Source organism: Tenrec ecaudatus, chromosome 10 (genome assembly GCF_050624435.1).
Source record: "Tenrec ecaudatus isolate mTenEca1 chromosome 10, mTenEca1.hap1, whole genome shotgun sequence".
Lineage (NCBI taxonomy): Eukaryota > Metazoa > Chordata > Mammalia > Afrosoricida > Tenrecidae > Tenrec > Tenrec ecaudatus.
In genome coordinates, this window is record NC_134539.1 from 137,823,315 (window position 1) to 137,846,089 (window position 22,775).

The 22,775-nt window shown below is 54.6% G+C and overlaps 2 protein-coding genes across 4 annotated transcripts; both read right to left on the reverse strand.

Moving 5' to 3' along the window:
• Positions 1-112: 112 nt before the first annotated feature.
• PSMC3IP (PSMC3 interacting protein) lies at positions 113-2,299 on the reverse strand. Of its 2 annotated transcripts, XM_075561864.1 has the most exons (8): positions 2,054-2,288; positions 1,853-1,953; positions 1,659-1,748; positions 1,288-1,399; positions 797-942; positions 667-720; positions 521-580; positions 113-440 (listed from the first exon to the last, which is right to left on the reverse strand). In XM_075561864.1, exons 1-8 carry the CDS (start codon positions 2,085-2,087, stop codon positions 384-386), a joined length of 654 nt encoding a protein of 217 aa, XP_075417979.1. In that variant the 5' UTR covers positions 2,088-2,288; the 3' UTR covers positions 113-383. The 2 variants fall into 2 exon arrangements, with proteins under 2 accessions (XP_075417979.1, XP_075417980.1); XM_075561865.1 differs by lacking the exon at positions 521-580 and having other exon boundaries at positions 2,054-2,299.
• An 823-nt stretch (positions 2,300-3,122) lies between these two features.
• Positions 3,123-22,139, reverse strand: RETREG3 (reticulophagy regulator family member 3). Of its 2 annotated transcripts, none has more exons than XM_075561858.1 (9): positions 21,857-22,139; positions 11,882-11,988; positions 9,895-9,925; positions 8,964-9,090; positions 8,310-8,394; positions 7,379-7,516; positions 6,289-6,374; positions 5,600-5,732; positions 3,123-5,240 (listed from the first exon to the last, which is right to left on the reverse strand). In XM_075561858.1, the coding sequence occupies exons 1-9, from the start codon at positions 22,066-22,068 to the stop codon at positions 4,783-4,785; spliced, it is 1,377 nt and encodes a 458-aa protein (XP_075417973.1). In that variant the 5' UTR covers positions 22,069-22,139; the 3' UTR covers positions 3,123-4,782. The 2 variants fall into 2 exon arrangements, with proteins under 2 accessions (XP_075417973.1, XP_075417972.1); XM_075561857.1 differs by having other exon boundaries at positions 3,124-5,240; positions 21,830-22,139.
• Positions 22,140-22,775: the final 636 nt, after the last annotated feature.

Genomic DNA, 22,775 nt, shown 5'->3' on the forward strand with positions numbered 1-22,775 from the left:
CACACCCAGGGGAGTCCTAGGTGCCTTGGGTCCTGGGGCATGGCCTCCAGGACCCCGTCCCACTGTCCTCTCCTGCCCACCTCCAGCGCTTTTGTCTGGGGAGATGTGACCATTACAAAGAAATCAAACATTTTTATATCAAACTATTACAATAAATAATTGTCAAATGCTTCCCATTCATGCTGCTCCAAGCCGAGGTGGTCAGCTCCGGGGGTTGAGGGTGGACGATGACAGTGCGGCCCCTCGAGGTTGCAGCCCTCCACACAGCACTTGGGGTTATGCCCTTTCCCCACTGCTCTGCCCAGGGGCAAAGCAGTTAACAGCCACCAAAACCCAACTTCCCCTAGCCTTCCATGCCCATCCCCCAGTCCCAGCAGGCCGCCTCAGGGGTCTGGGAGCTTAGCGTTGTAATCTTCATCTGTCTCTATCCCAACTTCCTCCTGCGGGCAGGAGAGGGATGGGTGAGAACTCCCCAGGCCAAGATGCCAGGGGAGCAGGAGAGAAAGAAAGGCGCACTTACAAAGAACTGCTTCTTGCTCTTGGGGTACCCTTCAAGAATTGCATCACACAGTTCTGTGGCCTGACAAAAAACACAGCCACCCCTCAGGCAGGCAGGCAGGTCAGAGTGGCAGGCAGCAATTCCAGGCCCGGTGCTCTAGCACTTACCATGCGCTTCCGCTTCCTCCACTCCTTGCAGTACTTCTGCCTATCCTGGTAAACCTGGACAGGACAGGACGCCTCAGCCCCTGCCCCAGCAGCCCTCCAGCCTGCCGCCCCGCTTGCCCCGCTGGCCCACCTGCTCCTTCTCTTCTGGAGTTACGTGGTTGGTGGCTGCCCTGATGTTCTCCAGTCTCCTCTCGTAGCCCCCACACTCCTCCTGTAACTCCTGGAGCTGTCTCTGCATCTCCGGAGTGGTCAGGGCACTGGTTAGCTCTTTCAGCTCTGAAACCACACCCCGCCAGGTCAGGGCTATCAGAGGGAAGGGTGCTAGACTTCCCAGCTGGGGCTCTGCAGTCTAGGAAGTGCTCCGGGAAGTACAGGCTTACCGGATGACCAGCTAGCTGATTCTCCGTCCCTTTGCCCCCCTCCTACCTGTAGTGGGCCATGAAGTTGTAATGAGGAGACAAGGCTGTGGAATGTAGGTAGGGAAGGCACAAGCATGTCTTGCCAATTGGGGTTCAATAGCCTTGAGTTCTTTTTCAACGTAATGCCCCGAGACAGCCCAGCAATGGGTGTGAGCAGCTACCAGACCCTGCAGGAAGGCACCTGCCAGGCACCCGGGCCTACCAGCTTCCATGTGGCGGCAGCTCTGCTGCACACTCTGCACCTTCGAGGTGAGGTCCGCGATCTTGGCGTCCAGGGCCTGGAGGTCAGCATCGCTCACCGCGTCAAACTGGTCCTGCCAGAGACGGAGGAGGGCAGGGCGTGCTGGGGCAAGCCTGCAACCTGCTTAACACCCACCCACCCCCGCCCCACACAAACACGCGTAGGAGGAAGGCACATTCTCCCTAAGGAGTCCAGCAGGAGGAAGCCTCTGGCCAAGTGACGGGGTGTGAGCTGGCGGGGTGCCCCCAAGGAGGGGTGCTGGTGTTAGGAGTTGACAGACAGTTGGCGATCGAGGTCTCCCACAAGGGGGTGGCCCGCGCGACTGCCCTCACCTGATCTGCAAAGTAGATCTTCTGCTTGCCGTACGCCTTCTCTTTGATCCTGCCTTGTTGGGCCAGCTGGTCCAGCGCCTTCACCACCGCCTGGGGGAGGGGCCGGGCAATCAGAAACGTGACTCCGCGGGGACGGGGTGGGTGTCGGCGGATGACGGGCCGCCCCCGGGAAGCTCCGAGAGGCCGAGTCTCACCGCCTTGCCAAGGCCGTGCTCCCGCTGCAAGTTCCCGAACACGTCCTGGGCGCTGTAGGGGCGGTTCTGCTCCTGCAGGTACCGCAGGAGGAGCCCGGGCGCTGTGGGGCAGGGGCGGGCGGAGAGCGGGGTCACGCGGCCGCCCCGCCCCGCCGCCTCCCTCCCGAGGGTCCCCCGTGCGCGCGCCCCCGCCCCCGTCACCTCCCGCCGCAGCTTCCCCGCGGCCCTTGCTCATGGCCTTTTCCCGCCGCCGAGTTCAGGAGGCCGGAAGTCGCCGTCGCGCGGGGCAACAGCTGCTTCCGGCGAGGGGGGAGGGTCTCGGCGGTGATTGGCCGAAAAGGGCAGCCTGCGGGCGCCCCGAGCGCTCCGGCCGGGAGCCGTCGGGACGCGCGTTCGTGCCCTCGCTGCTGGCGGGCCGGACCGGACCGGAGTGGCGAGCCAGCGCGTCCGCCCCGAGCAAGCGGCTTGCTGAAGGTCACAGGGCAGGCGATCCTGGGAGACGAGGCTCGCGCGTCCTTCCTTTTCATCATTCGGAATAGGTGGTTGTACAAACAATCGCGTCTCGGCGCCACCCAAGGGCGTCCACCTCCAAATGCTACACACGGGGGAGCTGGAGGCACGCCGCGCGCGACCGCCCAGGCACGGTGCTGGGTGGGGGAGCTGCTCCGAAACGCAGGTGGTGGTGCGGCTTCCTATTGGCCAAGTTAACGGCAGCACCTGGCAGGTGCTTTCCACTCCTGCCCGCACAAGCCAGAGGGACCGGGCCAGAAATAAGCACTTCTAGTTTCTGAGGTCAGCTGCAGGCCAACGCGCAGCTGTCCCCTGCAGCTCAACCCAGTGGAGGAGGAGCACCTGAGCTCTCACTAGCTTTTCTCGCCGCTAAGGAGACCATTTTAGGACGGAGGCTTCCTCGTGGCATGGTGGCTCTGCCCTGGGCTGCCAACAGACACTTACAGCCACTACAGGCACCTGGGGGGGGGGGGGGTGTTTCTATTCCCGTAGGCTCAGAAACCCACAGGGCAGTTCTACCGTCCTATAGGGTCATGAGCTGGAATCGACTGATGGCAGTGAGTTTGGGTGCTGGTATGCAGAATGAGAAATGGTGGAACTGCAGGCTAGATGCTTGGGCAGAGTGGCAGTTGTGCACATGTCTAGCTGGGCTCTCCCAGGTAGGGGAAGTGGCCTCATACAGCGATGACTGTTCTCTCCAGACAGGCCGGCAGGTGGGTCCCATTTCTGAGATCTCTGATTAACAAGAGACTTAGGAAGGGCAGGACACCAACACGTCTCTTTACAGGTAGCTCTCACAAGATTTATTCCCCAGCAACCCCCACCCCCAGTTCACAGTGGAGGGCTAAGGAGATTCCGAGAAGGTCCCCGGGTACAAGACACACCTTCCAAGGATGTTACACTCCTTCCTTACCTCCCTCTTTCCGACAGCTCCCCGACCTGACTACACACATGCAGACTTACCAAGTCCCACTCCTTTCCCATGCCTTTTTATGTTCCATGTCAGAGCTCACCTGTAAGACACCTGGGCTCTGTCTGAGAGGTGGCCCAAACCTGAGGACCTTAAAGCAGGGGACTGCCCTTACCCCTCCCTAACACAAGTGTAAGCAACTATGCATCAGGCATCTAGCTCTTCTCCCTTCTCCCTGCCACCCCACCCCACCCCCCCCCACCCCCAGCTTCTGTACCTTTCCAACAAGAAAGAGCAAGCATGTTAGCACACCCCCACTTGCAGCACATGAAAACGGGCTCTGCCCAACATCCCTCACCCAGGTCTGGGGACGCTGGGGAGTGGTCCCTGAGGATTGGCAAAGGGCTGATTTGCAGAGGGGAGAGGGGAGGAGTTTGGTTTCAGCTCTGAATGGGGAGGCAGAGGGGCGGTGGGCAGGCACGGACCCAGCATCAATGGCCATTTCAGGGTCGGTCTCACATGATTTCACAGGTGCCCCTCACTGGGATCTCCGCCGATTAGGGACACCTTTTTGCAAACTGGGCTCCTCCATCCAGGCAGTGCTGCCCAGACAGGGAGGCGCTGAAAGGAAAAATGGTGGAGGAGCTGACCAGGAAGAAGAGCTGGTAGGAGAGCTGGCAGCCCCTGGCATGAATGCCACTGGGCCGTTGTTTGTAAAGTGCTACTTTGTCAGCCCCCATGGAGTTGTTACTTCTCCAGAGGAGGAGCAGGGCAGAGAGGGGCATAGAAACGAATCTGCTATTGCTTGGCGTGTTGCTCGGGTGGATGGTCAGATGGAGCCAGGGGTTCACAGCACCAAAGACATGCAGGCCACTCCAGAGGCTGGAGAAGCCCTCCCTGACCCTTGAGGCCTGCTGGCTCCAGCTCAGGGCTGTAGAAGAGGCCTAGCCCCACATCAGGTTCACATTTCAGAAGTTTCACAAGCATCATTCTGGAGGATTGCAGGTCAGGTCTCTAGAAATGGGGGTGGGAAGGCAGGCCTGTGCATAACCCGAGGACAAGCTTGCTTGGAGAAAGTCCCAACCAAACATGGTTTACTGACAGATGGAGACCCTCCTGGCTGCTGCCTGACTTGGGAGACTTTAGGGAGGTGACGCACAGAGGGAGAGATGGCTCTTGGCTCAGTGAGGACCCGAGCACCCATGTTGGGAGGGAAACGGCATCTCCCTTCAAAGGGACCAACGCCCCTGGCTACTTTGTTGCCCTGGCAGAGAGGCCTCCCTGGGGGAGCGCTGTGGCTCCTGTCAGTGGCAGAGTTCGCAGGAGCCCAGTGGGCAGCAGGGCAGGGGGTCCTCTCTAAGCAGACTTCAGAGCATCGGCTGCCCAGCACACACAGGATATTCCGGGGTGGCATCTGAGTGCTTCCCTTGCCCCTTCACCTACAATGGGATGGAGTGGGGTGAGGGAAAAGTAAACCACAGTGTTCCCCTCCCCTAAAAGAGTCCCTGCCTCAGTGGCTCCTGGAACTGGCAGGGTCCAGCTGATTCAGCTCCGACTGGTCAAGAAGTTCAAAGTCATCTCCCTCAGCATCTGTGTCCAGGTCTAAACTGGGGGCCCGGACGAAGCCTCTCGTGGCTCTTCGGGGAGCAGGGTTGGAGGGACCTGGCTGTGAGGCCCCAGATAGGGCCAGCTGGATCATGCCCTGGGAGACCAGGCTGGCAAGGTTGCTGGTGAGGTTGGACCCTGCAGGCAGGGCCCCAAGCAGGAGTGCTGGCAGCACGGCCTCATCCTGGCTGGCAGGTGGGGCCTGGAGCTCCTCGGCCCCTGCGGGGGAGCGGTGCGTTAAGCTGGGCAGCCCAATGCTGGTGTCATCGTCGTCATCCAGGCCCGCAGGGTCCACATTAATGGAAGGGAAGTCTGGAAGGTCTCGGGCGAAGGACTCCTCTGGGTCACTGTGGCCGTCCAGGTCTGGGGACGTGGAGAGATGGGTGTGAGGAATGGTGGCTGCCCAGCTCTCCGGTGCCCCAGCCCCCAGTCCCAGGTTTTCCTTCCAGAGATTCGGAGGTGGGACCGTCTCCCTTTCCCTCATGGACTCTGGCATAGCTGTGGTCTGCACTGGCTGAGTGCCCTCCTCTGCCCCACTACAACCCATGCGGAGGCTGTTAAGGAAAACAGCAGTGTCACCACGGCTGGAGGCACCCCCACGCCTACTCCGTTTCCCGACCCACAGCTCAGCAAACAGGGGCAGCAGGCGCAGCACCGCCCCCTCCCCCAGCCAGGGGAAACTGGGGAGCAGCATGATCAACTTGGGGCCACGGCGCGCTTACCTTCAGAGCCTTCTGTGAGAGGCGTTTGGCCCCTGGAGAGATTGAAGGTGCCGTTGTCGGTACCGGAGACCTCTGTGTCGGAGTGCTCAGAGTCCGTGATGGCCAGCTCCCTGGCAACAGCAGAGTCATCGAGCTTAGGACGAGAGAAGATGGACAAGCTGGAGGGGGTGACATGCCGTCCCAGGCCCAACTTCACGAAAGGCATGGATGGGACTGTAGTCTAAACCGTGACCCCTTTTAGGCAGCTCCGTAAGGAAACACCTTGAACTCATCCTTTCTGGGGCACTGGAAAGAGCAGTCTGGGCATCAACTAGCCACTTTCTCTTCAGCAAAGAATTGGTCCAGGGAATATACTCTTTCCAGCTGGCCAGAGGTTACACCCACTGTCCAGACCCACGAATGGTCAGGGATAGGCAAAAGCTGTCCCCAGCTGTATGTTGGGGCTAACAGGAGGCATGGAAGAGCGTGTGCTGGCTACCAGGCTCAGCTGCAGGCCTAGGGACAAAGCTCCAACACGAGAAAGGGGCCTCTGGACGCTTGTGGGAAATGTCATCATCTTCCAATGCTGTTTCCCATGCATGCACTGGGTGAAGCCCCCTGGAGCCTTAGAGAGCCCCCCGTGGGCTCAAGACGCTACTTCCCGCCCAAATGTCATCTGCCAGGTGACTCAGGGGGCTCAAGCCAGCTACCTGAGGACAGAAGGCAGCGAGTTCCTCCTCCTCACTGTCACTGTGCTTGTCCAGGGCGCGTTCTGGGTGCAGGGCTCTGCGGCGCACTATGTAGAAAGAACAAAAGACTAGACTGGATCCTTGGAGGGAGACCGCAGAGGAAAAACCACTGTCAATATGGCCCTAAGCCTAGGTCGCAAGGTTGGTGTCTGCCGGCAGGCAGGACTGCTGAGCTGAGTGCCCAGGGGAGCTGATAGCATGAGGAAGAAAGAGCTCTCTCCCAGCGCCCTCCCGTCCAGCCACCCCCACCCCACCATTTCTGTTCTGGTCAGTTGAGGACCACGCTTGCCAGCAGCTCTCCGGATCTGCTCTGGCAGACCCAGTGTCCCCGTGGCACCTGAGCACTGTCCTGGGAGGGCCTGCAGAGATGTCCCTCATGGCTAAAGCAGGCACTAGAGGTCTGAAGCCATCCCGCTGGCTGGCCCGGGGCGGCTGAGTGTTGATGACCACTTGCAGGTTTCCCTGAAGACCAGGGCTTAATGAGACGCCCAACCTAGTCTTCATGTGTTGGATGGCCCTCTGGGCTCTGAGCTGGCTGGTTCTACTCACTTTGGGAGGACAGCTTTCCATAGGGAAGAGAGGCCTGGCTTAGAAGCCGAGAAAGACCTGCGCTGCCACTGGCCAGCAGTGAGCAGCAAAGTCTTCACCTGTACAAGGCAGGTAACCTCACCTTCGGCTCAAGCTGCCCAGAGACATTAAGGAAGACGTGTGTCGGGCAGCCAGCTGGGCACAGGGCCAGCCAGAGCTACATACACAGCAGCTAGTTAAGGGATTGGGGGGGGGGGGGGAAGCGTGTTCACTAGCTGCCTCTTACTTAGGTTGGAGAATTTGTCTCAGATTTGCCCAAAGGGTCTAGAATTCCAAATAGGAAAAATGGCTCAGCCTATACAGGTTTTCCCGGAAGAGTGTCAGGCTCACCTTCAAGTCCTGACCTTACACCAACTACCCCCACCCCTGCCGTCTCCTCCGTGCAAGGGCCCATGTGGGACCCACAGTTCTCCACCTCTTCCCCAAACTCCCCAGGGGCAGCCGGCCTGGCCGTGGCACTCACGCTGTCTCTCTCGCTGCCTGGCCAGCATGTAGCCGCGCACACTGAAGTCCAGCCGCTGCAGAGCTGGCTTCAGCCGCAGGGAGGCTCGGTCCCACAGGCGGTGATACACAGCCAGGGGCCACATCATGATGGCGACAACTGAGAGAGCGGGAGAGAGTGACGATGGTGATGGGCGACGTGACGCAGTCCTAACTGGCCCTCTGCCATGGACTTGGGCACTTAGCGTGGGAGTGCCTGCTTACCTCTGCCTCCCCTGCCCCCATCTCACTAGGTGGTTATGAGAGCAGGGACTTCTGCAGCCACCTATGGGGCCTAGCACTGGGCACAGCAGAGCAGCCACCTGCTGCCCACGGGCTCCAGGCAGGACCCAAGGAGCGCAGTCAGCTGTGTATGGCTGTGCTCGCTGTCACCGAGCCACTAGTGAGTCCAAATGGTAAAAATGGCTCAGGAGCACACTGGAAACCGTGTGAGGTCCTGATGTACTACCACTTAGCTCTTCCTGCCCCAACTGAGCAGAGCTAACAGGAAGAAACTCCATTTTCCAACAATGTGCTGGGGGCGGGGGGTGCTCCAGAGAAAAGCAGAGGAACCCCTGAAGTCATGTCTGTGGTTATAGAATGCCCCAACTCTGAAGTCCCTCCTTACACAGAGGCAAAATTACAAGCCAGAGCCTAACAAGCCCCCCCACCCGCCCAGTTTGTGACCTGACTTGGTAGACGAAAGACTATACGTGGGGAGCCTGGAAGGAGGGAGAAGGTATCTCATGACATTATACATACACAGATCCTAGAAGGACCACAGAGGTAATTTTCCTGGAGAACCACATGTACAAGCCCCCTCCCCCTCATGAGAGTTAGCTGGGGATGGAAAAGGGAGGCCGGTGTGGTGTGGTGTGGTGTGGTGCAGCGGGGGAGGTGCGAGCTGTACTTACACATTAAGTAGGACAGCAGGAGCCCAGGGATGTAGTGGCCCAGGACAGCTAGAAAGGTCAGCACCCCACAGCTCAGCAAACAGAACTGGGGAGCCAGGAAACAGAATTAAGTACTGTAGCCCAAGGAGAGGGGTGGGGTGGGGCAGGGACCCAGCAGTGGAGAGCTGGCGGAAATGATTCTTTAGGAGGCAAACACGAACACGTCAGGACGGCAGACACAGCTTCCATTTCCACTCAGCCATTGGGTGCGGCTGACCCCAGGGGGCTTCACCTTTCAGACTGGGCAACGAATGGCTGAGGAGGGGGCAGACAAAAACACTCCCCAAAAGCAGGTGATGGCAGTGGGGTTTTGGTTGCTTTTTTTTAAGTCAAAGTGAAAGAAAAAAAATCAAACGAAAACCCAACGACCTGCCCACATGTTCAAAATGATGCACTGCACACAAACAAGGCCGCTTTCTTCCACCTCAGCGCAAGAAAGCCTTTCCCAAGCCGCTGCCCTAGCCCAGGGCTGCCAGCAGCCCCTCCTACAGCTTCCCCCTGCCCCTAAAGACAGTGCTGGCCTCAAGTCCTTGCATGAGGACATGTCTGCAAAGGGGCTGTCTCAGGTCAGTGTGCAGTGAACTGAGGCGAAAGTGCAGAAGGGAAGAGTCTTACCTTTCCTGGGTTTTGCTTTTTGAAAAGCAAAAGATTCCTTATGAAAACGGTCCCACTAACCCAGACTCCAGCCAGGTGGTGGCAGAGCTCGGGCACGCTGAGCAGCCGAGGGTGCACAAAGCCCCAGCTACAGGAGAGAGAGGGCAGCTGTGAAAGGTGGCTGGCGCGCCCCCATTGTGCTGTGGGGGCAGCAGCAACTTCTGGGCTCAGCTTGGGACTGGGCTGTGCCAGGCACTCTGGGGGTGAAGCAGGGCTTCTGTCTTGGCTCGCAGGCAGGTTGAAACTTGAATCTAGGGGCGAGGAGGGCCAGCATGTGCGGACAGCTCTCCCCAGAGAGCACTTGCCCTGAGCTGCATGGGTGAGCCTGCTACCAGCTCAGAGGCCCTCTATACTTGGGAACCACATCTTCCCTGCGTGGAGACTGAGGCAATCCTCCGAGATTGCAACCAGGGATCCAAACAAAGCTGGGTCACCCTGCTGCTGAGGGGGAGGAGCAGTGGGGCTTTGCCCCTCGGAGAGACGAGCAAGAACGCAGACACACAGCAGAGAGAGCCCTGGATGGACTGAGAAATGACCGCAGGGAGCTAGCTGTAAGCCACAGAAGGCACAGAACACATGCCATGCCCTAGTGGTGAAGCCCAAGTTCACTACCTCCACGTTTTCATAGGGCCTTGGCCAGCCAGGTTCTGGGGCACTGTAGTACTACTTTTTCAGAAACCTCTCTGGTCAAGGTCAAAGGGCGAGAGCCATCTCCACGTATAGCTGCCTGAACTTTAGGGGCTCCCTGAAATGAGGAGTTGGAACACACTAGGCCTACAGTTCTCAGCTTACATGTGTGTCCAGAACATGGGGGTGATCAACATGGCAACAGCATATCACAACAAAAGAATCATTCAGAGAAACAACAAGGGATTTAATTAGTGTTTCATACCTTTCGTTGTCTAAGGCGCCGGGTCTTGGCACTACAACATTAAAACAAACACCAGCATTAGTTGGTAGGAAAACTACACGGGAGAATGACAGCCTAACAGGCTGTTTGTTGGTCTGGCAGCTCTCGCTTTAATGGGGTTGGGAAGAGAACATCTGTAGCAGCCAATGAAAGGAGACACCGCACTGCACTGCAGGAGTCAGGGCACTGCCTGCTCAGCTCTCCAGGGAGGGGCTGGTGGGCCATAACCCCCTTCTAATCCTAACAGCGAAGAGCCAAAGGGAAGGAGAAGGGAAAGCGACCCGACCCCCCCCCCCAGTGTGTCAGTGTGGCCTCCAGTCCAGCGGCCCAGACCCACCCTGAGGGACGCACTCCCCAGCCTCCGTCGGGCTGGGCACTACAAGCCTCCTTGAACGCCCCGCACAAAACAGGGTGGGAAGGTCTTCAAGTCGGATGCCCTGGTTTGAGTAGCCTGCCAACACTTCAGCGTTCACCTGGCTAAAACCGTCATCCAGTGGCCAATTTCACCTGAACCCAAACCAACTCCCCTGTCTCACTCTGCCCACACCTGGTAATAACTGTGAAGCCGTTCTCCCACCATCCTAGCTTGGGGACCTCAAGGCCGGCTTTTATGCCTATGCTTCCAACCCCACAGCCGCTGCTGACCAGTCTCGTTGTGTCTTCCTGTCCCACAGCCTTCCACGCTCCAAGCAGCTCTTTCCCAGGGCGCGCCGCACTCTACTGCTCGTGTAGACGCAGCTGTGACCCTGCCAGGGCTCCTCAGTGCTAATGTCTGAGAAAATCACCCACTGCTTATAGGATAAGTCTAAACTTTTTGCCCTCACTTTAAGGCTTTATGAAAACCTAATTCCAGTGAACCTTCCATTTGATTTCCCCGGCATTCCCGTCAATGAACTCTTCACTCCAGCCAACATGAGAAGTCCCTGCTCCCAAGCGGTGCACTGCAGGCTGCCCCTTCTCAGACTCACGAAGTTCTTGGCCCCTCTAGAAAAGCTACTCTTTTCTCTCCTATCTTTTGCTTTTTCAAGGCTTGTGGCAGGGCCCCCAAATACACTACAAATATACTGACCTCTGGGACTGTTCAGTAATTGTCATTTAACTCTTCTTCTAAGTATGTACGTATTATTAGGTACTAGGCTGCTAACCATAGGGTCAGCAGTTCAAACCCATCAGCTGCTCAGCAGAAGAACACGAGACTGTCTGCTCCTGACATTTACCGCCTTGGAAACCTGATGTATGGTCACTGTGAGTCAGAATTGACTCAAGGGTCATGGTTTTGTGGTTTATGCATTATTGCCTAAACACAAAGTATGACCCATATCTTATAGAACCAAATCTTATATGTGACAATGTTAGCTTACTGCTTTGCAAATAAGAAATGCTTAAAGATTCCTGAAATAAACTGACTCAGTCTCACTAAAGAGACAGTACTTTATAGAAAGCAAACAACAAAACCCGTTGCTATGGCGTTGGCGATTCTGACTTGCAGAATAAAGCAGAGGCCTCATGGGGGTGAGTGGGCTGTCATCTTTACAAAAGCACGCTTCCCAGCTGTCTCCGAGGGAGCGGCAGGTGAGCTTGAACTGCCAACCTTTTGGTTGTCAAGTTGTGCTTTAACCAATGCACCACCAGGGCTCCTTAGCACTTTCTTTAACTACCTATCATTCAATGAGGAGGATTACAAAAAACAAGCCTGAGCGCTCCTTCGTGGGTCTGTTCCTGCTCTACAAGGGCAGGCCGACTCCAGGGGTGGACATAGACTTCTTAAGCTTAACAACCCTGGGGCGGTGGGGATCCCAATGCTCAGGAACCGCACGCAAGCTGTCCAAGCCTCTCCTGAAGCCACTGACGCAGACATCAGAAGACACACGCCGCCGCCACATGCCCTCTCAAAAGCCCCCCAAACGAAAACTGAAAACGACAAGAAAGGCCCGTTCCAGTGCAGTGTTTTCCATGCTATCTAACTCACCTTTCATTTCAGGCCAGATCTTGCTCCTCCACTGATCTGTGCACACGACGACCATCGAGCTGAACGCAAGCAAAAACACAGGGCGCAGGGGCGCCAGCGCAAAACACCTACAGGGGGGGGGGGGGGCAGAAGGCAGCCGGTGAGGCCCATCTCCGTCAAGATCACAGGTGCATGCAGGCCCTGGGGGAAGTGGCTGGAAGACTGGGTTTGTGCCAACACCAACCCGAAGGGCCACCTCGGGTAAATCACTTATGCTGTCTGGATCTCAGCTACCTTACCTATCGGGCAGAGCAATCACTTGCTTCTGTACAGCCAATGAGCTAAACCAAATACTCTCGTACAACCCCTTGTCATCTCTACAGCCTGCAATTCTACCAATTTTGGAGAAATTCATCCTTTCTAAGCTGGTAGGATGAAAATACAAATCTGTTGGCCAATTGTAAGGCCCCTAATGAAAGGTGACAAATTGATAAGAGCGTTCACCTCAGTCAGGTGAATCCCTTTAGGAACTGAGACCCAAGTAAGTAAAATGACTTGGCCAAGGTCACAGAGAAAATATTGAAGCTGCACCTGAAAGTTAGTCCTTGTCATTCAAAGAGCCAACCTTACCGAGACATTTATGAACAGCTGGGGAATCCTGGCCACTAAGGGCACATCGGACACAAGCTATGACCATAGCAATAGATTAACTGAGGAGGACGGTCAAGGGTCCATTATAAATGACCACTTTGCAATGACCTCTTCTCCATACCTGACCTCATGCACGGTCTGGTGTAATCATGGAACAATAGCAACAGGACAATTCCTATTACATTAAAAGGAAACAACACAGCATTTGCATATATGTGAATATACACACTATGAATTCATGCTACCTACATAATGGTTTTAAATAATGTTTTTAAACAGTGCAAAGAATGAGGAATGGTACAAGGAGAATGTAGAAATCCTGTCACTGATGACACCCCTAACCCAGTCTCTCCACCCCACCACTCAAGGAAACTAGAATTACTTATGACAGGGATCCTCAAACTACGGCCCGCGGGCCACATGCAGCCCGCCAGGGACATTTATCTGGGCCGCTGGGTGTTTTTGCCCCATTTGTTTTTTACTTCCAAATAAGAAATGTGCAGTGTGCATAGGAATTTGTTCATAGTTTTGTTTTGTTTTTGAACTATAGTCCAGCCCTCCAATGGGTCTGCGGGACAGTGAACTGGCCCCTGTTTAAAACGTTTGAGGCGCCCTGACTTAGGAGGCTGAAGAATGAAAGCAGCTTCCAGAAAGAAGCCCCAGAGCTCTCCCAGCTAGTGATCTTCTCCCTAAAGCCAGTTCCTCATCCCCTCATGCCAACAGATGGGCACGTAGCAACCCGGGAGAGGGGCTCGGGAGCAGCGGGTGTCTCCACCCACCCCACCGCAGCGTGGGCCACAACTGCTGTTGCCTCCAGAGTGCTTGAAAGGACTCTCTCGGGTGGGGGTCGCACTGTCTGCAAGCCCCCTCCCCAAAGCACAAACAAAGTCTAGTGGTAGGGTGAGGGTTAAAGCCTCTAAACAAACAGGTTTTCCACAAATAATGTCAATAAGAATGCTGTTTCTCCACGCCCAGGGCAACTTTGGAGCAGCCTGTTACATCCCAAACTCTCCACGCCGGCAGGCATTCAACCCGTATTTACTAGCCAGCTAGGAAGCAGCCTGGTTTCAGGAAGAGGGCCTTATGCTTGTGTTCCCTGACATGTGTGTGGCTCCAAGACCATGAGAAGGGCGTTAATAACAGAGCATCTCAACGCTGAGTCTGGAGATAACAGTTAGAAACCAGGGCAGAAGGGTGAGGGGAAGGAGAGGGCATTCAGATAGGGAGAACTACGCCCAGTGTGAGAGAAACCGAGACCAGAGGGGCAGGAGTCAGCTGGTGAGGAAGGGCTTTTTAGGGCACTGGGTGATGAGTCCATCCTGCTGGCGACAGGGAGCTGGCAGAGCGGCATGAAGGGGGCATTCCTGAATGGTGAAGGTCAACACTGTGAGCAACCTCTAGAGCCGCCCTCTCACCCCCCTCACTCCCCACCCCAGTCCCTAAATCCCCTTCAGGCTCTGCGGTAAGCGGCTGCTACTTAAGTGTCCTTTTCTTGAGCAAGCTGTGGCAGGACCGTCAAAGAGAGAGCTTGTGTGGTGTCAAAGCCCATTTCTGTGGGAAGGCGCTTCTCGCAGCTGTGAATAAAAACTTAATGGACAAACCACCTCACAGCACTGGCGGTGCCTCCTCCCACTAGACCACGCGTGTTACTGTGCCCTGGGGGTTGGCAAACATGAAAGATGGGAAGTGGGCACCTCCTGTCCTTCCAGCTCTCAGCCCGGGCACCTGACATACAGAAGGGATTTCAACTGGTGTGGGGGGGGGGGGTAGACGGAGGGCCTTCATGCATGGCCGCTTTACAGAGGTAATCTAGAAGCCCACCTGTTACAAACTACAGCTAGCAGCAACTCTGCAGCCATGGGCAAGGAAACGGCACAGGGGAATGGAGAAAGGGTGGGGGGACAGGTGGCAGGGTGGCTGAGTGAATGTGGTCCTGTCCTGTCTACTCTTGCAGGCCGAGAAACACACAAGCGACACAACCACTTGAAACGAACTTGCACAACGTTTTTCAGCCACTACCATCACATGAGACTTTGCAGACTCGGCAAACAGTCCAGGCAGTCCTGGCCACGCACCCGTGCAGTCGCCGTGGAGCTGCCACTGCCCGGCACTCCATGGTGAGCGCAGGGGTCAATTCTACTCTGAATGCTCTTCCATTGCCCTGATGTGTAAAGGTAGGCCTTTTTATTGAAGAACTTTCAGAAAATGCAAATAAGCATTAAAGATGGGGGGGCAGTATACAACTCTCTGTGGCATTAAAAAGAGAAGGGCCACCTGCGCCCGTCAAGACCAGCAGCCTCAGCCAGCCTACACAGGGCCGCTGTGGGTCACAATGGACTGGGCGGCTGGGCTTGAGCGCTCAACCACTACTCAAAAGGCCCAGAGGCAACTGGGAAGCAAGGGCGCGGCCATAGAGAAACCTTGCATGCACCCTGACTCCACGACACACTTGGGCACCCTAAATGGAAGACAGACATTCCCAAACAACTGGTCATTTTCATTTGTTTCTTCAACCCATGAAGTACTTTTGCCGCCCCCCCCCACACCCTAAAATGGTTGAAACTTAAACGTGACCAAACATCTAGACCCAGCTACCAGTAGTCAGAGGAGCCTGCTGACCCACAGGACACAACCTGTGGGAAACTGTGCAGGACAAACAGGTTTCTTCAGCAAATAAACTACAAGGGGAAAAGGGCAAGAGGGGAACCCGTGGTCTAACAGGCAAAAGCAGCCCAAGACGCTACAGTATGTGGACCCCACCTGGCTCCGACCCAAACAAAGAGAATACGTACTTATGAAAAAGCGGGAGGTGAGGGTGGGTGAAGGTCGTCTGGACTCATCAGTTTTTCATAAACATGTGTTGAAATATTCACAGATGAAGTGATATTACACTGAGGATCTGCCCTGATAGAGGAGGAGGTAGAGAGACTTGGGGACGTAAGGAATCAGGTTGGCCGTGAGTGAGTGCCATTAGTCAAGCGCCAAAGGACAAACACTGCATGAAGTTTCTATGATGAAAAAGTTTTCCCACTCGAAGAATTACTTTGGGATGGTCACCAGAGGTGGGAAGGGGAAGTCACCTGCTGGAAGGGAGACACGTGTTAACTTGGGTGAAGGGGAGGCAACAGACAATTGGAAGGGAAACTGGCAAACACTGATGGCCTTAGGGCAAGACTTTGAGAGGTCGCAAGAGGTAAAAGCTAAGCCTGCAAGAGTGGTGATCTACGAGGCAAGCAGGTATGGGAGGGAGAGTGAAGGTAAATCCAGGGGTACGTACAGACCAGATGTCTGTATTTACCTTTGCTGCAATCATTTCTGGGAGTAGGGTCGAGCTTGGAGGGCACAATGGAAAGTTTTTAGACATCACCAAACACCTTGAGGGGATGAGTGGTCAGCCTGGGAGATCCAGACCAGTCTAGGGCAGCGGTTCTCACCCTGTGGGTCGTGACCCCTTTGAGGGGTTGAACCACCCTTTCACAGGAGTAGTCCAATGCATAACAGTAGCAAAATAACAGTGATGAAGCAACAACAAAAATAATTTTATGGTTGGGGGAGGAGGTCACCACAACCTGAGGAACTGTATTAAAGGGCTGTGGTATTAGGAAGGTTGAGCACCACTGATCCACGGAGATACCTGGGTCAAATGGCAGAACATAGTCCAAAGAGGTAATGTTCTACCTCCTACTTTGGTGAGTAGTGACACAGCAGCCATCTAAGGGGCAACTATCGGTCTCTCCCACTCAGAGGAAAGAAGAGTGATGAAAATCTAAGACAAAGGTATATGAAAACAATCCAATGCACTAATGGACCAGGCACACTCCTAACCCTGAGTCCAGAAGAAATAGCTGGTGCCCAGCTTCATTACCGACTGCGCAGAAAAGGATCGCGCTAGAAGGACCTGGACAGCGTGGGAGAGGAACGTAAAGCAGTGACCTGCAGGAGGGGTGGATGCACAGTGTCAGTAAGTGACACAGGGACTGACAGGGGATGCAGGAGTGGAGTGGGTGCTAGGGAGAGGAGGAGGATTTCAGGAGTGGGAAATGAAGCTGGGACGGGGGAGGGAGTACTGGACTGACTGACTGACTGCACAACTCATTTTAAAGGTGATTTAACCATGGGGGGGGGGGTTCTAAAATCGATATAGTGATGATTGTACAATTCTCCTTGATATGACTCAACGATTGAACTACTGAAGTGTATGCGATGCAAATTAGGTGCTAATAAAACTGTTTAAAAAAAGAAAAAGGACCTGGACAAAAACGTAGAACAAAATTCAAAAGCATGAGAGAGATCAGACTTATTGGTCAGACAGAGACTGGTGGGAACCCCAAACTATGGCCTTTAGTCAACCTTCACGTCTGGACATGAACACACCTGTTAGAATAACTCAATCCTTTAAGCTCCAGAGAGCCTCATTCATGCAAGGACAAAGTCCAGAGGGGCAGGAAAGGAGGAGGGGCAGAAAGAGGAAACCGGGAAGAAGCGACACGAGTGATGCTCAGTCTCGCATGACCATGGAGTCTGTCCTGACTCCCAGCGACCCTGCAGGACAGAGGAGAACTGCCCTGTGAGTTGCCAAGACTGTGACCCTTCACAGGAGTTCAAAGCTTCCCCAAGGAGCGGCTAGTGGTTTTGAACTGTTGACCTCACAGTTAACAGCTCAACACACTACTACTCCAAGTGATAGCACATGGAGGGAATAGCCAAGGGTGAGCTAAAACAAAAGGTGTATGAATTGTTGAACGTAAAACTGATCATCTGCCCTGGAAACCTTCACCTACTTTTTTTTGTTAATCATTTTATTGGGGCTCATACAACTCTTATCACGATCTCTACATCCATCCATCGTGTCAGGCACATTTGTGCATTTGTTGCCATCCTCATTCTCAAAACATTTGCTTTCTACTTGAGCCCTTGGCATCAGCTCCTCATTTTTAGCCCTTCCTCCCTGCCACTGATGTTCCTAATTCTTGATGTAATAAAGCAAAGCTGAAATATCTATCACTGAACACTAATCTTTGTCCCCTCTGGTGAGTACCTGCTTTAGTGGAATTACAGGGTCAAAGGGTATTCACTTTCTCACAGTTTTGTTGCGATATAATTCTCATAGGATACAACATACCCTTCAAAATCCTTAAATCAACAATGTTTGCGCGGTCATCGTCACTATCTAATTGTAGGGCGTTTTCACCACTCCAAGAAGAAATCCATACTCACTCCACATCCCCCCTCGGCCCCTGAACAGGTAGTAACTAGTCAAGTACCTTAATGCCCACTGCCAAGCTGCTTTCCAGGCAGGTGATCCACTCGAGGCTACTCGGTAGTATTAAAAGCTCAATTTTTCCCAAAGCTCTCCCAGAATTAATATTATCATTTTTAAAACCTAGTAAGCAGTGATTACTCATTGCCATTAAGGTTTTTTTTTAATTATTAAAACTTGACAAATGCATTGATTGATCACTTTGTCTTCTATGTTCATTTTATAAACTGCCCATCCCTTCGTCTGGGGCTAAAGCCCAATGCAATCATCAGTCTAAGTAAAACACCCTTTGGGATATCAATTTAGTAGCCAGACAGCGGAGAAAACCCCGAGAGCCTCCAACTGCCAGCATTCTGAAGTTCATGTACTATGCCATGGGTCCCACTAGTAAGTTCCACTTTGCTAAGACCACAAACGAACTAATGATCAGGTGTCTGTTTCTAATCAAAGAAGTATTATTTCTGGAATCCTTTGTGACTACAGAGTGAGCTTGTCTCTGGGGCACTCTAGAACAAGCACTCTGTCCTACAAGGACAGAAAGACCTTTATCATGCACTTCTTGTGGCTGTCTGGCTATGAGCCAGTCACTGGTAAATTAGAGGGATAAAATTAACCAATCTGCATCATACTGTGACAGGTGTTGCTCGCACAAAACCAGAAAATAAACCAGCTAGCTGTTAATGGCCTACCTTGAGAACTGACAGGAAACTGTGAGAGAGAGCCCGACCTTGCAATTAGGACAGACTGAAATCCAGGCAAAAATGAGGGTGGGAGGGAAGAGAGGGGAAAAGTGAGGAGCTAATACCAATAGCTCAAGTAGAAAGAAAATATTTTGAAAAGGATGATGGCAACATATGTATGACTGTGCTTGACACAATGTACGGATTGTTCTAAGAGCTGTAGGAGCCCCCAATAGAATGATTTTTTTAAAAGAAACAAAGCACAGAGGCAATAGTTATAAATCCATCCTTATACTTATGTAGAGGTGAAAGCCACGAGAGGGAATAAATCTGGATACAAACAAACAGGCAAAAGAGACAAAGTCTACCAGGACATCTTGGGGAGTTTTCTTGGCCACCACACACTACAGGAGGAAACTTCAGAAGGTATTTGCTCAATAGATTTTATCTGATCTGAAACTGGCTGTCTGGGTTTAAAAAGAGACACATGGCTCTCGTTACATGGGCCATCCCCTCCTTCAGGCACGCTTATTGTCCTTTCACTCAAATCTAACCTTCTAAATCCCAAGTGCTCTGAATCCTTCATCACGCTCCTTGGGTTTTCGTTCGGTTGGCTTTTCTTAAAGGTGCTAAGCACCCCTCTAGTATTTCCCTTCCTGACTCTAAAAACAACGGACTGAGAATGAGGGTAAAAGCAGGCCCAGCAGAGATCTTACTTCGCAAGAGAATCCCAATTCTGCGGGCACCCAGAAGGCTGTTGAAAAGTGGACAGGTGCTCCTGGAAAGGGGTGGGCTTGGTGTTCACACGGGCCCAAGGTGCTTTCTGTCTCCCCATATATCGCCTGTTCTTTATGCATCCTGTCAGGAGACCCACTTCTCCACTACTATAGTCTGCATCCAAATCACCCCCTCACAGCTGGGGTGGAGGCTCCTGGGACACACGCTACTGGGAGGGCAGACCTGACATTTCTGTTGTTGGTCTCTCAGGACCAGTGATCTAGGCTGGAAGACCTTTGACTAGGGTACCAGGCTTTCCCTGAAGCCTGGGGTAAAAAAGTTAAGACTTGCAATATTAGAGTGGGGAGGTATGCTCTCTTTTCAGGGATAAGAAAGAACATTGAAAGTGCCTTCCATCTGAAGTTCCTGTTTGCTTGTTTTGTCTTCTGACCTCAAAATGTCTAAGATACTTGCTAACGATGCACTATTATTCACAATGAATACTGAAAGCGCAATCACATCTTTAAGACTGCAGATCCTCGGCCAAGGATCTGCTCTTTCCTAAGCATCTAAGTCAGAGAACTAAGTAGTCACTCTTCAACATTCCTAAGTAAAGAATCAACATCCATATTGAATTCAATATGACACTCCCAGAATGTGGCCTTTCAGGTTCATTTTAAACTTCAAATTAGCCCCCAGGGAATCTCACTTCCCAAAGCAAATCACTCTGTGTCCCCGTTGATGACCTCGGTCTCTGAGGTCCAGCCACTGCCACAGACAGTCTGGACCCTTCTCCAGTATAAGTTCTCTCCATAAACAGCCTCCTTTCCAAAGCAGGTTCTTTTGGGTCTCAAGAGTCACACCCTCATCTTGCTGTATTGCTCCCCCACCTACTTCGAGTGTGATGGTAAAGTAAGGAGAGTAGCTGTGCTTGGGACACACTGCAGACAAGCTACCGGAAAACGCCTGTCACCCAGAGCAACCAGAGCCATCCAGGGAAAGACCTGAAGTACAAAAGTGGGTTCTGAGTGCAATTTTAACAGTATACCAGAGTAGGAAACCCGAAGTCCACAGGGTCGGGGGGAGGGCAGCTCCTTTTTCAGGTGTTTCCCCCTTGGCAAAGCAGCTCCTTTGGAGACCTCACCTCCACCTTCTGCTTCAGAAACTTCTGCAGACAGGCACACTCGGGCCCATCTTTGCCTCCAAAATAGCTAACGGAGTGGCATTCATGAATCCTTGGCTTTACAATGTAGGAAATTAAATCCTAATGAAGTTGTTCTACATTAGTCGGCCCTGCTTTCTGATCCAGACCCAGCTTGTTTAATGAGGACCAACATGCTTTTTCATCCCAGAGGTACCAAACCCACCATCAGACACAATTGTAACAGGATGGGCTGAACAGAGATGGGAGGAAGGAGAGAAAAGGATCATTCTGGAAAATGCTCTGGAATGCGGAACTTCTGAGGAAGGTTTCTGACGGAACAAGAGGAAGGCAAGCACCAGGGTGGGGATCGAGGAAGAAGCCCCACCAGAAAACACAAGAAGAATGCAGTGGAGAATGTTCCTCATCAGACTTGCCACCAGCTTCTGACAGCAGCCAACGCCAGCGGCTTCTGTTCAGTTTAACCTGGGTTCCTTCAAACTGCGAAGGGACGACCTGGATAGAAGTATGTCTGCCTGGCAAGGAACCTGACCTTCCGTGTTCTGCTGTGGGCGACTGAAAAGCTTTTCAGACACGGGCTAACAAAAGTCGGGGTTTCAAAATCAAGAATGGGGATCAAAGTTCTTTTTAGACCCCCCACCCCCGAAAAAAAAAGAAAAACAACAACAACCCAAATCTGAAAACACAAACTCGGCCCTGCTGTCCCGCAGGATCCTGCGACAGCCTTCTTTCCTTCTGCTGTGGAAGCTCTCCTTCCATCAGTCCCCCCGATGCGATCAATGCCAAGGAGGCAGCCGTCCACTTTCAGGGGATGGCAGACGGTGGGGGAGCAGCAGTGCCGCTGTCAGAGCCTAACACCCCCCCCCCGGCTGCCCACGCACACTGACAGTGCCCGTGTCCCGCTCTGAGAAACGCACCTCCGCCACCAGGCAGCCTCAATTTCCTCTCCTGTCAAGCGGGGCTACCAATGCCTGTGGCGTCCTGGCAACCAGGAGTTGCATCTTAACTGGCTTCCCCATCACGAATTCCTAACCATTCTTCAAGAGCGCGTCGTTCCCTTTCAAGTTTACCGCCCAGGAGGTTCCGACGGACACTCAGACTTCGCAAACTCCCTCGACTGCGCGAGACGCCGCCGAACCCGTTCAACGCGATCGCTCGCACGGGCTGGCTTCATCCCCGAGACCTCACAGCCCCCACCTCGGGGGACAACTCTTCCACGCCCCGCGGGGGGACGACGAGAAAGGAGGGCGCGGGTCTCCCAGACCACAGCTCGCCCCCGCTCCCCGCGAGCGACTCCAGGTGTTCCCAGAAGCTCCTGCCAGATGTGCGAGCGGAGAGGCAGCTGGAGGGCCCTGGGGGGTTTGGGGGTGACGGGACCAGGGGGGTAGGCTCGCGTAAAGGGGGTGAGGCAGACCCAGGAAAGAGCCGGCGCGAGATGGAGCCCGAGAGAAACGAGGAATCCGCGGCCCGGAGGGCTTCCGAGGGTCCCGCGCGCTCACCAGAACGCCGCGTTCAGCCCCACGCACCACAGGGCGCTGCGCGCCGGCCGCTCCCACACCAAGGCTGCCTGCACCCGGCTCAGCAGCGGCTCGTAGGGCCCCAGCACCTGCACCAGGGCCCGCTGCGCCGCCTCCACCTGCTGCTCCCGCTCCCCGGAGCCTGACACGGGGCGGCGGCCCCTCAAAGGCGGCCCGGGAGCCGGGCCCGGGGCCGCGGCCACCCCCTCACGCTCCGCCATCTCCCCCCGACTGCCACAACATCCGGGGCCGCGGCCTGGAGTCACAATAACACCCACTACGCAGCCGCGGGCCGCGGCGGGGGAGGGCCGCTTCCTCCCGGAGGGCGCGTGCGCACTGGCTCCGGCGCGGCCCCGGAAGCGGAACGCGGAGGGAGTGGGCGTGCCCCGCCCGGAGCCGGGCCGCGCAGGCGCATTCGGAGTCGGGCGGGCTCTCCGCGAGCCCCGCGAGCCCCGCGAGCCCCGCGAGCCCCGCGAGCCCCGCGAGCCCCGCGAGCCCCGCGAGCCCCGCGAGCCCCGCGAGCCCCGCGAGCCCCGCGAGCCCCGCGCCGTCTCCCCAGTCCTGGCCGTGACCGCAGCCGCTGGGCCAGCCCACTTTTCCCGCGGACCCTCGACTTTACCAAGCCCGGTGTCTTTCTCCTGATCACATGTCCAAGCAAAGTCTCACCGGCCATCCACGGAGCATCGTGCTTCTACTTCTTCCCAGACAGGTGTAGTCCCTTCTTCTGGCCGTGTGTCCCCTTCTTCTTGGACAACGGTTCAAAGGCACCGGCTCTGCGGGCTCCGTTGCCCCGCCCTCGCATGCATTTAAGGCGATTGAGGGGGGAAAAATACATGGCTTGAGTCAGATGCACCTGAGCCCTCCGTTGACAGCTTCGTTTTGAACACACTGCAGGGGGTGTGGGGGTTGGCAGTGGATTTGTCCCGTG